Source organism: Lithobates pipiens, unplaced genomic scaffold (assembly GCF_037356315.1).
Source record: "Lithobates pipiens isolate NorthernLeopardFrog02 unplaced genomic scaffold, aLitPip1_a1.2 Scaffold_22, whole genome shotgun sequence".
In the NCBI taxonomy this organism is placed as follows: domain Eukaryota; kingdom Metazoa; phylum Chordata; class Amphibia; order Anura; family Ranidae; genus Lithobates; species Lithobates pipiens.
Window position 1 is genome coordinate 13,065,126 of NW_027507784.1, and position 17,995 is coordinate 13,083,120.

Below are 17,995 nucleotides of genomic sequence, written 5' to 3' on the forward strand. Positions count from 1 at the left end.
CAAAAGAAAGCTCTATTTGTGGTAAAAAAAAACGACGTCAATTTTGTTTGGGAGCCATGCCGCACGACCGCGCAATTGTTAGTTAAAGCGACGCAGTGCCGAATCGCAAAAAGTGGTCTGGTCTTTGACCAGCAAAATGGTCCGGGGGCTGAAGTGGTTAAATCCCAAGATTATAGCTGCCCCCGCCTCTCCAGTACCTTTTCGGTGTGTGTATGTATATTCTGTGTGTGTATACTGTGTGTGCATATTGTGTGTCTGTGTGTGTGTATACTGTATGTGTGTGTGTATACTGTGTGTGCATATTGTGTATATGTGTGTATGTATACTGTATGTGTATACTGTGTGGCCCCACAATCTATTGCCTGGGGGCCCCATAATTTCCTCTGGACCAGGGGCCCCATCATCTTCTCCTATTACCCGGGAGGCCCCATAATCTCCTATTGCCTGGGGAACCCATGAATTGTCAGTCTGCCCCTGTCCTTATCACTACATATGGTGTCATTATAAATCTATATTGCTATATACCGTGTCATTATATATCTATATCACTACATATTGTGTGTGGGAATTTCCCGGTGCTCTTGTAGGCAGTCCTGTTCATTTATTGTTTTAGTGCTGGATGGATGAAGGCTTTTTCCACTCATTCATCTCATCCAATGCAACAAATTATTCTCACGAGAAAAATGACCCATTGGTGTTTGTATATGATCTGTTGTCCTTCAGAGGGTGGGACGAAGGGTCCTGGTCCTGTTTTCCATGGTGCAGTGTTATTGGTAGAATAATCACCAGGAGTACAAGAACAATAACGATACCGATAATAAAGATACATATCTGAAAGGAAAAGAAAATCACAATCAGGATCAAAGAGAAATGTAAGACGTAGCCCCGCCCCTTTTCCACTCACTATATAAAATGTATATTGATGTAGGTATGAACCTCTAGTACTGTATACATAACTTTATACATGTAGGATATCTCTATTTTAGATATACAAACCTATACTAATATACATTTTATACAGTAAGTACGCCCTTATATATTGTTATTTTAGATACTCATACCTACATCAATATACATTTTATACAGTGAGTACGCCCTGCAAGTCTATGGGAGAAGCATGAGTTCACATCTTCTTTTTCAAATCTTTGCCGTGTCTGCCCTTGGTCTAGCCTCGGTCCTCCATGCTGTGCTCTCCATCCATTCAGCTCCCGTGGGAGATGTCCCCCGCTGACCCTTCTTTGGGATCGGCCATCGAGGCCAATTGTCTGACAATGATCAGTTCAGGCCTCATGCTTGTGCCCAAATTATAAGTTATACTTCAATATATATTCTATTTGTTGTTACAGATTATAGATATGCACATCAGCCCCTGAAGATGCGAGGAAAGCTTGCGAAACGCGTCGGGTTAGAGATGTAATCTGTGATGTTATATTACTATGGTCATGCCTAGAGGACAATTATGTTATGTTGCTGATTTATCTACCACCTATACTCATGTTCTGTGTTGGATGCTTTTGGTACCATTTAAATAAACTTGGTTACTTTTTTTACTCATATTTGTTTACTCTTTGATAGACATGTGCAAAAGGAAAAAATTCGTTTAGTTTCGTTTTGTTTTAATTAGTTAATTCATTAATTTCGTTTAGTTATATTCGTTAACTTCCTTAAATTCGTTTTCGGATTTCGTTTAGTTTTCTACCGAATTCGAAAAATCGGCCACATTCGAAAATATTTCAACCAAATTCGAAAATATTTCTACCGGATTCGAAATGATTTCAACATGATTCGACATTATTTCAACCGCATTCGAAAATATTTTGTGACCCGAATTTAGGGCCATGTATCTCGGGGTCACTTGGTGCTAGAAACTCCAAATTTGGATATGTTGTAGTGCTAGTACTATTGTGTTTGCATACCAAATTTGGGGTTTCTAGCTATAAGTGACCCAGAGATATGTGGCCCCAAAATCGGGTCGCAAAATGTCATTCTCTGCTCTAATAACTAATAACATTTTGCGACCCGATTTTGGGGCCACATATCTCGGGGTCACTTATAGCTAGAAACCCCAAATTTGGTATGCAAACACAATAATACTAGCAATACAACATATCCAAATCAAATTTGAAGTGTCTAGCACTAAGTGACCCCGAGATACATGGCCCTAAAGTCGGGTCACAAAATATTTTCGAATGCAGTTGAAATAATGTCGAATCATGTTGAAATCATTTCGAATGCATTCGAAAATATTTTGTGACCCGACTTTAGGGCCATGTATCTCGGGGTCACTTGGTGCTAGAAACTCTAAATTTGGACATGTTGTAGTGCTAGTAATATTGTGTTTGCATACCAAATTTGGAGTTTCTAGCTATAAGTGACCCCAAGATATGTGGCCCCATAATCGGGTTGCAAAATGTTATTAGTTATTAGAGCAGAGAATGACATTTTGCGACCCGAATTTGGGGCCACATATCTCGGGGTCACTTATAGCTAGAAACCCCAAATTTGGTATGCAAACACAATAATACTAGCACTACAACATATCCAAATTTGAAGTGTCTAGCACCAAGTGACCCCGAGATACATGGCCCTAAAGTCGGGTCACAAAATATTTTCGAATGCAGTTGAAATAATGTTGAATCATGCCGAATTCATTCGAATTCATTCGTTATATTTCTTTTGTATTCGTTGTAATTTGTTATTTTTTTATTCGGACATTCGGATGCATCCGAATGTCCGAAAGATGCAAAATTCGGCCGAATTTCGATTCGTTACGAAACTAGTTGCACAAGCCTACTCTCTGATCAGCATGAACACTTGTGCGACCGTTTCTGTTTTTGATGGTAATGGACTGTGGGGGAATCCCATGCTGTTTTTATCAATGAACTTTTATGTGTATGTATTGCCACATTGTAGCTGCGAGTAGTTTTAAATGACTTTTTTCCTTTAGAAATGTCATTTTGCTCTCGGACTGTTCTAAACATGGGAAACATGCACCACTTTACAGGCATACTATAGACACCCCCCAGGTATGAAATTTAAAGGAATATTACACTTTTATTGTTTCATTTTAAGCATTAAAATCACCGCTCCCAGAAAAATTGCCATTATTAAATCTTTTTTTTGCATTGATCCATGTCCCCTGGGGCAGGAGCCGGGTCCCCAAACACTTTTTTATGACAATAACTTGCATATAAGCCTTTAAAATTAGCACTTTTGATTTCCCCCCATAGACTTTTAAAGGGTGTTCCACGGCTTTCGAATTTGCTGCGAACACCCCAAATTGTTCGCTATTTGCCGAACGGGCAAACAGCCAATGTTTCGACCCGAACATAAAGCTCATCCCTAGTCATGACCCAAATTTGCAGAGCGCGGGAAGAACATAAAGCAAACGAACTTGTATTCTTACTGGAGTACATTGTCGTCTCGGTCTATTACTTTGAGTACCGGGTTCTGGATCTGGCATTTGGATTGCTGTTGCTTCAGGCTGTATTGAACAAATGAAAGAGAGACTTTTTAGTCACGTGACTCCAGAACAGGTTGGACATCCTTGTTCAAAGGGAAAATTCATCTTTATAATCATTTCTATCTCATCTCTTGTGCGTTTTCTAATTCTCAGTCGCTCTGTCCATCTGGCCCACCTTCCCCATTTTCATCTATTGTCCCCTGGATGCCCTCTGGTTGTGGCAGTGAGCTGGACACTAAAGCTCCTCCATGTTTGGTCCATTTTGTCCACATACCTCCTGGACCTCAGACAAGTCACATATGATACTCAATATAAATGTACAATTAAAGTGGAAGTTAACTTCCATGCATGACTTTTACCTATAGGTAATGTAAATATCTCCTAAACGAGCTCTGTTCAGGAGATATCTACATTACATGCAGCCGGTGACATCACTGGCGCATGCGCTCTGAAGGAACAGCCACCCATGCCATCAGAGCCCTGTGCCATGACTGGCGGCTCCCACGTGAATGCACGTGAGTGACGTCATCATGGCTCAGGCCAGTCACAGAGCCGGAGTCCGCAAACCCAGAAGCAAGACGGGTGAATATGGAAGCAGCTTGAAGACTTGACCTCTTGGCATGGGATGGCTTAGTTTTAACCGATTCCCGACCAGTGCACGCCGATGTACGTTGGCAGAATGGCACGGGCAGGCATATTGACGTACAGGTACGTCCAATCTTTAATGCAGCCCTGCCATCGCGAGCTTGGTGGGACCCCCGTGAGTCCGGACGCGGGTCCCGCAGACTCGATCGCCACGGGCATACCCGCGATCGTCTCACAGGGCGGCTGAATGAGGAAATGCCGTTGTAAACAGCATCTCCCCGTTCTGCCTGGCAACTAGTGACGCTGATCTATGCTCCATGGGATTGGAGCAGAGATCAGTGTTCACTAAATTAAAGCCCAGCCCCCAACAGTTAGTAACACGCCCCTAGGAACACTTAACCCCTACACTGCCACCCACTGGTTAACCCCTTTACTGCCAGTGTCATTTACACAGGAATCACTGCATTTATATAGCAGCGATTGCTGTATAATTGACAATGGTCCCAAAAATGTGTCAAAAATGTCCGATGTGTTCGCCATAATGTTGCAGTCACAATAAAAATTGCTAATCGCCGCCATTACTAGTAAAAAAAAAAAAAATATATTAATAAAAATGCCATAAAACTATCCCCTATTTTGTAAACGCTATAACTTTTGCGCAAACCAATCAATAAACGCTTCTTGCGATTTTTTTTACCAAAAATATGTAGAAGAATACGTATCGGCCTAAACTGAGGTAAAAAAAAGTTTTTTTATATATTTTGTAGGGAAATTTATTATAACAAAAAGTAAAAAATAATGCGCTTTTTTCAAAATTGTCCCTCTGTTTTTGTTTATAGCGCAAAAAATAAAAACCGCAGAGGTGATCAAATACCACCAAAAGAAAGCTCTATTTGTGGGGAAAAAAGGACGTCAATTTTGTTTGGGAGCCATGTTGTATGACTGCGCAATTGTCAGTTAAAGCGACAGAGTACCGAATCGTAAAAAGTGGTCTGGTCTTTGACCAGCAAAATGGTCCGGGGCTGAAGTGGTTGAGGTAAGTTTAACATAATGTGATAGTATGTGGTGCATACTAGCACATTATGCCTTTACCTTGCAGGGTAAAAAAACAAAACAAAAAAACAAGCGGTTTGCAACCGCTTTAAATGTCAAAACTTTATTGGTCAAACATAATCCTCTTGTTAAAAGAGAAGTAGGGCCAAAGCTCTTTTGGCCCTACTTCACTTGTGGTTCAAAGGAATTTACTTAGTTCTCTGGAGGTCGTGACCAAGATTCAGCAGGCAGTGGCCTAAAGCTTCTGACATTACAGAGCCAGTCCATACTCTAGAGAGATCCCAACTTTACTGTCGGAATCCACCCAGATGTCTGATCGGCATAGGCGTGTGCACAGGGTGTTCCGGGGGTGCCTGGACACACCCTAATGTGTGTCCGGAGATCTGCTGTAAGATGCTGCAAGAGACTGTATAAGGAGGCGAGACAGTTTCCCATTGAGCAGTCAGGGAGGCATGTAAGAGCCGCTTAGTGCTTTAACCTGTAATGTAATGCCACTGCTTGCAGATAGGAGCTGTCAGACTCGGGGATGATGTCGAGGGTGGGCGGGGGCCGAACAGCTAGCCTATCAAACATCCTGATGTCAGGGGCTAGGCGGGCCGCTCCGTGTATGTGGCTCCGCCCCCTTTCTATCAGCTATTAAACACCAGGCAATGATTGGGCTGACTTAAGAAAGGGGGTGGAGCCATATACACGGAGCAGCAAGGTTAACGAAAAGAAAAAAAAAAACATGAAAAAAAAAAAAAAAAGAAATACATACATAAATACATAAATAAATAAAATAGGTACATTCGATGGACTACTCTTTCTGCCGTCACTTTTCTATGTTTCTGTCTCTTTTCTTTTTTCATTTTCACCATTTAAAACCTCTATTTTACATTCTAACATCAGGAACTGTTTACTTTCAGGCTGTCTTTCTCTTACTGACTCTACATACAGTTTGCCAAAGAAGCAGGCAGGCAGGGAAGGAGGGGTGGAGCCACTGCATTCTGTCAGGAAGGTGTGTGTAACTTTCAGTTTGAGATATTGAGCTCTGTAAACAACAGATTTATCTTTCAAAAGAGGAGCAAAGGAGTGGCTGGTAGATGTGTGAGAAGGTGCTGAGGGCTCCAACTTCTAGCTGGATATGAAAATACAAAACGTTTTCATGCAATAGTTAAAGCGGAGTTCCACCCAAAAATTGAACTTTTCAGATTCCTCCTCCCCCCCCTCCGGTGTCACATTTGGCACCTTTTCAGGGGGAGGGGGATCAGATACCTATCTAATCCAGGTATTTCCAGGCTCTGCGGCGATCTACACCATGTTTTCCCCTCCCCTGCCCCCCCGCTGTCTTCTGGGAGACACACAGGTCCCAGAAGGCAGCAGGGACCAGTGAGGACATGCAGTGTGACCTGCGCATGCACAGCAGGGTACCAGGCTGTGAGGCCGCAAGGCTTCACTTCCTGATTCCCTTACCAAAGATGGCACCTCCACCCGAGGGACAGATCGGCTTCAGGTGAGGACATCGCGGGCGCCCTGGGCAGGTAAGTGTCCTTATTTTAAAAGTCAGCAGCTGCTGAATTAAAAAAAAATAATAATTCAGCAGAACTCCGCTTTAACATCTACCAAGAGAAGTTTGACTGAATGGTACTTACCCAGCTGCCCGACCTGGGCTCTTCAGGGAATCTTTGAGCTTTCTTGCCTGTAGGAGATACAGAGGTAACAGTAAGATTGCATTCTGCTGATAAAATTCAGGCTGTCAAGAAAAAAAATAAATGAAAATGAAAGCCTGAGGCTCTTCCATGATGCGGGTGACAATGCTGTTGGCCTATGGTCTGTATGCAGTGTCCCCCTATTGGACACTCCCACTTGACATGTACACGCCGGTGGTTTTCATTTTAGATGCACTCATACATTGAAGAACTCTATTTAGTCACATTATTTATGTTGACCCATTTTGTTTTCGGCAGGGCATTTTTTTTAGGGGGAACACAGTTCCAGCACCTCCAGCACTGAATGTATGTAATGGCAAGGGGTGCTGGGGTGGGCTGGAGGGGTCTATTGTTGCTGTAGCAGATCTGTTTTTGAGTGGCGGTCTACTGTTGCTGGTGGATCAATTATTGCTGAAAGAGATCTACTATTGATTGGGGGGGGGGGTCTATTGATGCTGGCTGCTGGGAGATCTGTTGTTGCTGCTGGGTGGTATTTTGTTGTGGGGATCCATTGTTGCTAGGGGGGGGGATCTATTGTTTCTGAGTGAATCTATTGTTGCTGGGGGGGTGGTTGGGTCAATTGCTGCTGGTTGTGGGGAATCTATTTTACTACTTTTCTTGCTATCATTAACAAATTTCATACAAATTTTAGCACCACAAAGTTATACTTGGCTCTGTACTCTGTAAAAGGGGCAGTACTGAGAGGTGGGTGGGGGGTGAAACCAAGCAGCGGTGCTCAGAGATGGGTAGGGGGCAGAGATAAGAAGTTCCTGCACCTATTCTCTGAGAAAAAAAGCCCTGGTTTTCGGAATTCATTTTGTATCTCTTTGTTTCGTATATTCGTTAGTCCGGGTGAATTTGAAAATGTTTGCAGTTTTTCTGGGAGTTTTCTATACTGTATATTCGATATATCATCATTTGGAAAGATTCAATATTTTCGGACGCTAGTCCAAGCTGCCTAGTGGTATATATATATTTTTTCTGGGGGGGGGGGGCAGCGGCCAACAATGCCCCTGAAACCCCCCCTCCGGTTGGTCAGTCACCACACCACCCCCCAAACTTACCCCATCTAGGTCACGGGCATCGCTTCCTCCATGTGTAGGGCAGTGGTTTCCCCTGCTTCTCCTCGGCATCATGGTGGCCTCCTCCTAGGTGACCAATAGGATCACTTATCCGATCCACCAATCCGGTAACGGGGTCTCAGGACCCGCTTCCTGATTAACTGGGAGGAGAATCAGGAAAACAATAGCAAATATTAATTTGCTATTGTCACACAAGTGGGTGGGCAAGAACTTTATGTTGCATACCCCCCTCTGCAGAATAATGGTCATCATGGATGGATGCAAAGGTGTACTTTTATAAAAATGGCAAGCTATTCATCCTGTGAGTGGGAGCAAAATCAAATGTTAATAGGCTATTTTCCCTCCAAGTCGCATGTTCATTTATAAGGAAGGGTGAATAAGTGTACAAAAAAATGTGCATGTGAAACCCACACTAAAAAGTGCATTTAAGGGTGTTAAGGGTGCACTTAAGGGTCTTCTTTGTCCTCCACCTGAAGGGGGTTGGACCTCTGCGCCAATTCCCCCGTTGCGCAAGGCTCCTGGCAGGGACATAGTGTTCAACTGGTCTGCCTAGCCTGAAGGCCTGGCTTACCCCGTTCTTCTAGGTCAGCCAAAGCCGACCATCGACTACTAGGTCAAGGGGCTCTCCCAAAGAGAACCTGAGGGCCACACATTCTCCCCCTAGATGTCAGGGCAAGCCCAAGGACTCACACCCTCCATATTAGTGAGGAAAAATAAAACACATACAAAAGTTAGAGAGTGTATGTACACTGGCCAGGCCCTGAGGACTGGAAGACAAAAAAGTGCCCTAGACTTTGCCAAAAGGTCCAGCCCTAAAAGGCACAGTGCAGAAAAAGTTTTAGTGACTGTGACCATATGCCTTTTCACACAGTGGGGTCACACACCAAAGTGTTACCAAGAACACCCTTAGGGCGACCCCTCAAAGGGGGCACAGACAGGGCTCTCTGCCTTCCCAGCCCATGACCAGACAAGGTAGAACCACCCAATTCAGGAGGAACTGGGCCTTTGCAGTTTTCTTGTGGGAATTACTCCCATGCCCCGACAGCCTAACGCCCCCCCCCCCCCCCCGGTTTCTGTTCCAGCCGGTACTAACCTTCAGAGTCCCCATCACACCAGCAGGGATACTATATAGCTAGCCATTCCAGCCCCGGTTCAAACCAGAACAACAGCATAGCACCCCTACTGGTCACCGATAAGAATGGATACTTCACTTGATCTTAGCCAAAATGTTGTCCTGGGGAGAATATAGCCTTTTAACATTCGATTTAGCCTCTATTCACACAGAACAAATGTACGTGCAATTTCAAGGGACAAAAAGCTCATTATAGTGAGTTTCCCTCTTACCTTCAATAATCGATTTCATGCGATCCAACTTGTTCTTGAGGTCAGATTGGCACTGATATCCGCTGGCCATCGTATCTCCGAGGAGAGCCTTCTCTGTTGTGCTGATTAGGAAGAGTTCCTCGGCCAGATTTTTTATGCTTTGCTGGTTAATGAGGATTTCCATCTTCACATCATCACTGCTGTCCTCTAGATCATCAAGCACAACCAGGACTCTCTTCCTACCTGCTCCACAAATCCAGAAATACAAACAACATGTTGTATTATTAATGAACAATCCTCATAATATAATATCTTTAGATTCTGTGTTGGATCAAAGTATAGGCAACTTTATTTTAAGGTGAACATTATATTAAGAAGTTGTGGCCATAAAAGGCCGTTGAGGGCAAAGAAGGAGTCACCTGTATTGTCTTTAGTCTTCCTTCATTTTATTGACTAGCCACTCTTTGTTCTGCATGGTGGCTTTGTATGAGGGCAGCCATCTTAGCCACGTCCTCATTGCCCCCAATGATAGAGACGCCTTGTTGTAGACAGAGTGCCTACATAAATGTTAAATGTTAGTTCAGTTAGTGGCTGACCCAGGCTGATGGGGGGGGGGGGGAGAGGTACTGTGTGTGCTACAGCTCCTGGGCTTTTTGTATCCAGGCCAGTAGTAGAAATATGGGGGAAGGCTGGGTTTGAAGAATTTTTTGCTGGTTTGGACAGGCCACATCTGAAAGGACATGCCATAGCTGCAGGGGAGTGGGGCTGCCTCGCAGTATGTCGCAGGCATGGGGGTTTCCGGAAAACAATCAAGACCCAGAGAAAACCAAGATGGACCTTTCTGAGGTATGCCTGGGCAGCCAGCTAGAGGTAGTTAAGGACATTAGAATACCATTGTTCATGTTGAACTGTACTAAGAAGTATTTCAGTAAAATTGCATCAACTGTTCTGAGCCTGGTCTGAAGTTATTCAAATGGGTGTGTGTCGAGATGTATTAAAAAAAACGGCAGTAGAGCATATGTAGGGTACGAAGCTCTACTGATACAAATAGCAAAGCCAACAGAATATTGGCATTAAAAAGGGGATCAACTCCAGAGATAAAACGATAATTCTCCCGCTCTACAAGACTCTGGTCCGGCTGCACCTGGAGTATGCCATCCAGTTCTGAGCACCAGTCCTCAGGAAGGATGTACTGGAACTGGAGAGAGTCCAGAGAAGGGCAACAAAGCTAATAAAGGGACTGGAGGACATTAGTTATGAGGAACTGAACTTATTCTCTCTGGAGAAGAGACTCCTTGAGACATGATTTCAATGTAGAAATACCGTACCGGTGACCCCACAATAGGGAGAAAACGTTTCCACGAAAGGGCATTTAAAAAGACTCGCGGCCATTCAATAAAATTAGAGGAGAAGTGATTTAACAGAAAACTGCATAGAGGATTCTTTGTGGTAAGAGCGGTAAATATGTGTCATTCTCTTCCACAGATGGTGGTCTCAGTGGGGGAGCATAAATTATTTCCAAAAACTATTAGATAAGCACCTAAACGACCACAACATACAGGGATATACAATGTAATACTGACATATAATCACACAACATACATGATATACAATGTAATACTGACATATAATCACACAACATACATGATATACAATGTAATACTGACATATAATCATACAACATACTGTGACAGAGCGAGGCTCTGTCCCTATGAAATAGGAGGAAAACGAGACATAGACACAGAGTTTGCATATCTGCGGACTGCAAAACTACAGAGTGTAGCTTTTAAATGGAGAAAACTGCTCTGTCAGTTTTCTCCAGGTTTTGCTAGCTCCAGATGGGATTCTGTAGTTTGGAGATCCCTGAGAGTTATGGGTGGGACGGGATCTCCAACCCTGTGTCCGGGTCTTGAGGCTAGCGAGCAGGGTGTGTGCCCAGCTGCACACAGCCTATATAACGAGGGGATTTGTAGAGGATGGTGGAGTGTGAGCAGCTTGCTGCTGGTTAAAGAGTGGGTTGCCCTGTGGGAGACTGTAGTCCGTGTAAGGGACTGGGAAAGGCTGACAACCTTGAGAGTCAGGAAGACTAAGGAAGCCGGTGAGTCCAGGGGGCTGGAAAGAGTTGATAAATCTGTTGGGAGCAAGCAGAGGAACTATTGACAATTGAGAGCCAGGTGGCTTGGTATGTTCATTTGTGTGCTGAATGAATTTAAACCCCTGCGTGGGATTACTGGACTATTGTTTTGTTTTCTTCTAATAAATGTGGGCTACCAGGCCCTTAACCATACACGCCTGACTGATGTGGACTAAAAAATGCATCTACCACTTGAGCTAAACACCCCAATGTCACAAGTGGTGCTCGAATGCGGGCATGTAGACGGTGGAATCCGGGTCCTTGCTGCACGGTGAGTCGCATCAGGAACTACTGCTAGCTGTGTGTGGCAGCCAGGCGAACAGCATTGCGTATACATTTATTTGATGGACTGTGTTGCATGCGGGTTGTGTACCTGTGAAGGAAGAATCAAACATCAGATTTTTTTTTTTTTTTCTTTCTCTGCTGAGAACTGTTACAAGCTGCTGTGTGCATGTGATTGCAAGGATGGGACGGTCAAAGCAAAAAAAGGAAGCAATCCTTGCTAAAGCCAGGGAGCGGCTATTGTGGCTAGAGGGTATTTCACCACATGCCCCAGCCACACCAGAGAATTTGTCTGAGTCTGACATCGCTGTGATCTGGGGTAAATTGATCATGTCACCCCGAGTTAAAGGAGAAGTGAAAGAGGATGTTGTTCCTGGCAGCCTGAGCCCAAAGGTGCCACAGCATGACGCAAGGAGGCCTCTGCGCTGCATTAGTTGTAGTGAGTGGGGACATGCTGTTGCCCATTGCCCCTTGTCACAGGAATGTTTGTGGAATAACCAAGCTGGATGGGAGGTTGATGAATTCTGGAGCTCATCTACTAATGATTGTGATCAGCTGTGTCCTCAGAAGTGGTATCCAATGGCAACGAGTGAGAGCCAGTCATGGAGGAGATGCCAAGAAGTGAGCTCAGCATGGCCTGAGAAGATGTCTCCACCTTGTAGGACCAGTAAAAAGGGGCCGGTGACATGTGAGACAGCGAATGAATGGTTCAAGCGGAATCGCAGAGAGTGGGGTGCATTGCAAGGGGCTGAGATCTTGGCCTCTGACTATGTGCAACCCATGCTGCCTACAGAGGAGGTGGGAGACTTCCTTGTAAGATTTGAAAAAGTTGCTGTAAAGAGAAAATGGCCTAGGGACCGGTGGCCAAAACTGCTGCAAACCTTATTGCGCATAGAGTTCCGGTCGGTGTACCATTTGATGGATGGGGACCAGGATGACTACAGCAAGTTTAAAGAGGAAATCCTTCTTAGAGGAGAGTTCCATCGTATCATGGGCCGCCAGCAATGCTCCAGGATGGGAGAAGTGTCGCCGGAAGACCCAGGATTTGGAAATCCAGAGAAACGTAAAGTTTTCTGTCATGGCCACTTAGGCAAAGGGGTCAGTCCCGAAAGGAGAGTACATCAGCTTGAATCATGCATGAGGTATAGCCAACCAGCTTTGGAGCGCAAGTCTGCAGTTACCCCTAGCAACAAGGATCTTGTGTTACCTACAGGGGGCATCAGTGGGTCCAGAAAGGCTGCAGTTTTGCTCCATGGCCACATGGGAGAGTCAGCCTATGGAGACACCACACCAGTAAGACAACGCACTCAAGTGAAGGCTATGACATCAGCTGCAGGAACTGGTAAGACTGTTTCAGTTTATGATGCTGAACCCAGTGAAGTGGGAGTATGTCCAGTGGGGAGATCCGCAGTACAAATGGACATAGACTTTCTGCATTGTGCTACCCAGAGCAGTGGGGAGGCGCAGCGTAAAGCCCAACTAGACGCAGGGCTAAAGACTGAAAAGGACATGGGGACTCTGCATATGCCTGCTATGATCCAGCAGATGGCTGGGAAAAACAAGCTAGGGGTGACCAAAACAGTGCTGGTACCATGTTCCCTAGTGACAGCTGCTGCAGGGTTGCCCAGGGAAACTTCCAAGGAGCTTGCAGTGTTGGAGCAGAGAGTTTCCCAGGTCAGCTATGGAGCTGCCCAAATAGGCAAAAGTGCCCCTTTACAGAGAGCGGGTGCTGTGAAGAGTCGCTCAGAGGTTATGGTGGCTCATAAACAATCCACAAAAATGGCAGTTGTGGCTACATGCAATGAGAATGCTAATGATCGTACTAACAAAAGCGATCCTATTGGTAAACGTGATGAGTGTAATGACGTTGAAACATGTATTTCTTGTAATGTCATATCTGAGAGTGAGGATGGTAATGTGTTCACTACCAGTGATGAGAGTAGGAGATCTCCCATGACAGGCAGAGGCACAGGATTGTCCATGGAAGTCTCATGGGGTCTCCATGTGTTGGTGTCAGAGGCTGCCCAGGATGGCTCTGGTGCTATGCTGGTGGAACAAGGGGGGACTAATTCACACAGTGAGAGCGTGTGGGCACAGCCCCACAACCCTACGTGTAGCCCAGTGGGTAAGGGGTTAATTCAGCCTGCAAAAGCTGAGTGTACAAAGCTGAATGTGTCTGTAGTGCCACCAGAAAAAGGTGTTCAAAATGGTGTGCTGCACCAAGCTTTAGGTGATGAAGCATCACCCCAATGCAACGTTGATAAAAGTGTGGTGTTACAAAATGATGTATATAGAAGTGAGGAATGTGCAGTTAAAGCTAATGAATCCCAGGTTTCTGTGCGGCTTTCTACAGCAGGTGATGCAACGCTGTGGAACGCCCATGGTGGAACCACAATGGACTGGGACAGCTGGGCCAAACAATTGCTAGCCATGCTGGGTAAGGCTAGCTTAAGTAACAAGGGTGTGGACACAACTGCTATGCCAGACAGGGGGATCGCAGAGCTGCCGGTGGTTGAGGGCGTCTTGGTCCCTGCAAAGGTTGCTGCCCTCCACTCTGAAGAAACAGTTCAGGGCACTGGCATCACAGATGTGTTGTCCACAGCCCCACAGCTAAATGATATGGAGTATCAAAGTGATAGTGTGACTTGTAATGACCTGCAGAGGCTCACCAACACTGGTGCAGAAGGGATAAGTGTGAGACATGTGTCTGACAGCGCTCCAGGGGAGCAACAAGCTGTGATGATGGGTACCTCCAAGGAGGATGAGGTCTCTTCAAATGTCTCACCCACTCAACCTGCAGTCGCTGAGCCCCTCCATGTCTTGGACAGGGTAAAAGACCCTAGAAAGTTCTGGTGTTTAGACATGGAAGGTTTAGAGATGGCAGAAACCTTACTGGAAATGCTAGAGTTGGTAAAAATGAACTTGATGTATACTTGGGTATCTCCACCACAGTTGGACCAGGTGGTGCTGCGTAGCACCAATGGGTGGAGCCAAGTGGTACAGGCAGTGCTGGGAAACCTTGACCAACAGTGGAATTGGTGGGACCAATGGTTACCCATTTGGCACAGGATCTACAGATTCTCTGTGAGCGTACTTCTAGTTATTGATTGGTATGGAAGGCACGCGAGAGAACTGCTTGAGATATCAGAGGTCTCTCGGCCTGATGCGGTGACTAGAAACATCTCTGCTGGTGTGGTCCGAGGTGCGGCGGAGCAGTTGTCAGTAGAGGGCGCAGATACTGCCTTTCCCGCTAGGCCTCATGAGAAGGAAGGGCCCAGAATGGACTCAGCAGTAGCAGAGATGCTTTCTGTCACTGGCCCAGAAGTACAAGTTAAGGTGCCCGGAGACACTGTGGGAGAAATGGCAACCAATATTAACACTAACAATGTAATGTGTATACCTGAAAAAAATGGTTTATGCTTAGGTCAGGGTAGTTTGTTAGGCCGCGTACACACGGGCGGACTGTTCGCCCAACCTTGTCCGCTGAACAGTGTTTGGGCGGACAGTCCGCTCGTGTGTGGGCTTTCAGCGGACAGTTTCAGCGGACAGTTGGACGGACAAAGTCTTTCGGAAATTCCGAAAAACTGTCCGCTGAAACTGTGTTTGAGCGAACAGTCCGCCCGTGTGTGGGCCTGTCCGCTGTACTTTCGAAATGAGCGGACTGTTCCCGCTCGGAAAGTCCGCCCATTTCGAGCGCGTGTACAGGTAGGCGGGGCCCGCGAAGGAGACGTCGCGGGCTCCGCCGCCTGGAATGGGCTTAAAGGGGAACCCCAACGCCGAAAAAAATCGGCGTGGGGGTTCCCCCCAAGTCCACACCAGACCCTTGTCCGAGCACGCTACCCGGCCGGCCAGGAAAGGGGGGCGAGCGAGCGCGCCCCCCCTCCTGAGCCGTACCAGGCCGCGTGCCCTCAACATGGGGGGTGCCTTGGGGAAGGGGGGGGCCGCGCGGCCCCCCCACCCCAAAGCACCTTGTCCCCATGTTGATGAGGACAAGGGCCTCTTCCCGACAACCCTGGCCGTTGGTTGTCGGGGTCTGCGGGCGGGGGGCTTATCGGAATCCGGGAGCCCCCTTTAAGAAGGGGGCCCCCGGATACCGGCCCCCCACCCTATGTGAATGAGTATGGGGTACAATGTACCCCTACCCATTCACCTGTGAAATAAAGTACAAATAAAAACACAACACAGGGGGAAAAAATATTTTATTGCACAGCCGGGGGTCTTCCGTCTTCGGGGGTCTTCTCGCCGGACTCCTCCGCTATGTGTGTGTAGCTCTTTTGCCAGCGGAGGAGTCCGGCTTTCTTCCTCCCCGCCGCCGGCCTCTTCTCCCGACTTCGGGGGTCTTGTCCCCCTCTTCGGTTCTTCTGCCGGGCCACCGCGCCTGGTCCGGTGGCCCGGTCTTCTGTCGCCGTCTTCCGTTCTTCTGTCGCCGCCTTCGGTTCTTCTGCCGGGCCACCGCGCCTTCTTGTAGCTCTTTTACAGGCGGTGGCCCGGTCTTCTGTCGCCGTCGCCGCCTTCCGTTCGTGTTCTTCTTCTTGTTCTTCTTGTTCTTCTCCTGGAGATGTTGACTCGACGAGCTCTCCGGCCGGAATGCCGGGGACGCGCTGTGCGGTCACTTATATAGTGACAATGGGGCGGGGTCACATGGTATATGTCACATGGGTTGGTCACATGGGTTGATGTCACATGGGGACTATGACATCGTAAGGGGGCGGGGTCACCACGTGACATCAACCCATGTGACATATACCATGTGACCCCGCCCCATTGTCACTATATAAGTCACAGCGCAGGGCGGCTCTGGCATTCCGGCCGGAGGGAGCGACGTGTCAACATCGCCTGGAGAAGAACAAGAAGAACAAGAAGAAGAACACGAACGGAAGGCGGCGACGGCGACAGAAGACCGGGCCACCGCCTGTAAAAGAGCTACAAGAAGGCGCGGTGGCCCGGCAGAAGAACCGAAGGCGGCGACAGAAGAACGGAAGACGGCGACAGAAGACCGGGCCACCGGACCAGGCGCGGTGGCCCGGCAGAAGAACCGAAGAGGGGGACAAGACCCCCGAAGTCGGGAGAAGAGGCCGGCGGCGGGGAGGAAGAAAGCCGGACTCCTCCGCTGGCAAAAGAGCTACACACACATAGCGGAGGAGTCCGGCGAGAAGACCCCCGAAGACGGAAGACCCCCGGCTGTGCAATAAAATATTTTTTCCCCCTGTGTTGTGTTTTTATTTGTACTTTATTTCACAGGTGAATGGGTAGGGGTACATTGTACCCCATACTCATTCACATAGGGTGGGGGGCCGGTATCCGGGGGCCCCCTTCTTAAAGGGGGCTCCCGGATTCCGATAAGCCCCCCGCCCGCAGACCCCGACAACCAACGGCCAGGGTTGTCGGGAAGAGGCCCTTGTCCTCATCAACATGGGGACAAGGTGCTTTGGGGTGGGGGGGCCGCGCGGCCCCCCCTTCCCCAAGGCACCCCCCATGTTGAGGGCACGCGGCCTGGTACGGCTCAGGAGGGGGGGCGCGCTCGCTCGCCCCCCTTTCCTGGCCGGCCGGGTAGCGTGCTCGGACAAGGGTCTGGTGTGGACTTGGGGGGAACCCCCACGCCGATTTTTTTCGGCGTTGGGGTTCCCCTTTAAGCCCATTCCAGGCGGCGGAGCCCGCGACGTCTCCTTCGCGGGCCCCGCCTACCTGTACACGCGCTCGAAATGGGCGGATTTGCCTCCTCCTTACGTGGGCGAGTCCGCTCATTTCAAAAGTTGAGCGAACTGTTTGCCCAACCTTGTTCGTCAAACAGTCCGCTCGTGTGTGGGCAAGTCCGCTCATGCAAATTTTGAGCGGACTGTTTGACAAACTGTTTGCCGAACAAGGTTGGGCGAACAGTCCGCGCGTGTGTACGCGGCCTTAGAACAGGTACCCATGGAGTGTTTGACAACGGGTGAGGTGGAGCTGTGCTATGGTCCCATCGGATGTAGTCCCTCCTCAGGTCTTCTTCTAACAAACACTGAATTGGAAAGCACTGATGATATGGAAAGCTGTGATCTGTTAATTGTTCGTTCTGTAAACAATGATTTGGTTGCAGTGGGTACCAAGAAAAACTGTTTTGAACCTGAAATACCGATGGTGAAGGGTAAAATGGGTATTTGTAAGTTGAAAGGAGGGCTCAAGGAAGACAGAGTTCCCCCAAGAAAAGTGAATAAGCCCAGGGACCCCAAAAGAAGAGGAAGGCTGAGTATAGGACAATATAGGAACCTGTTAAGATCCAGGGGGGAATGTTCCTGGAAGCGCACCCGGAAAAAGGGTTGGGCCTACGTGGCTGACAGCCAGCACAGAGGTGTCCCAACCATCATGATGGGTGCTGGTGTTCCTCCCTCCGGATCGAAACAAAGGG

General features: G+C 47.4%; 1 protein-coding gene across 1 annotated transcript in view; it reads right to left on the minus strand.

Annotated features, from left to right (window-relative positions):
• Positions 1 to 555: 555 nt before the first annotated feature.
• Positions 556 to 17,995, minus strand: part of LOC144000395 (uncharacterized) — a 38,449-nt gene continuing 21,009 nt past the window's right edge. The window contains exons 3-6 of the mRNA XM_077494204.1: positions 9,216 to 9,437; positions 6,733 to 6,779; positions 3,407 to 3,484; positions 556 to 831 (exon numbers count right to left, since the gene is read on the minus strand). Of these exons, the coding sequence (XP_077350330.1) occupies positions 673 to 831; positions 3,407 to 3,484; positions 6,733 to 6,779; positions 9,216 to 9,437 (506 nt within the window). The 3' untranslated portion in view covers positions 556 to 672. The remainder of the gene's footprint in view (positions 832 to 3,406; positions 3,485 to 6,732; positions 6,780 to 9,215; positions 9,438 to 17,995) is intronic.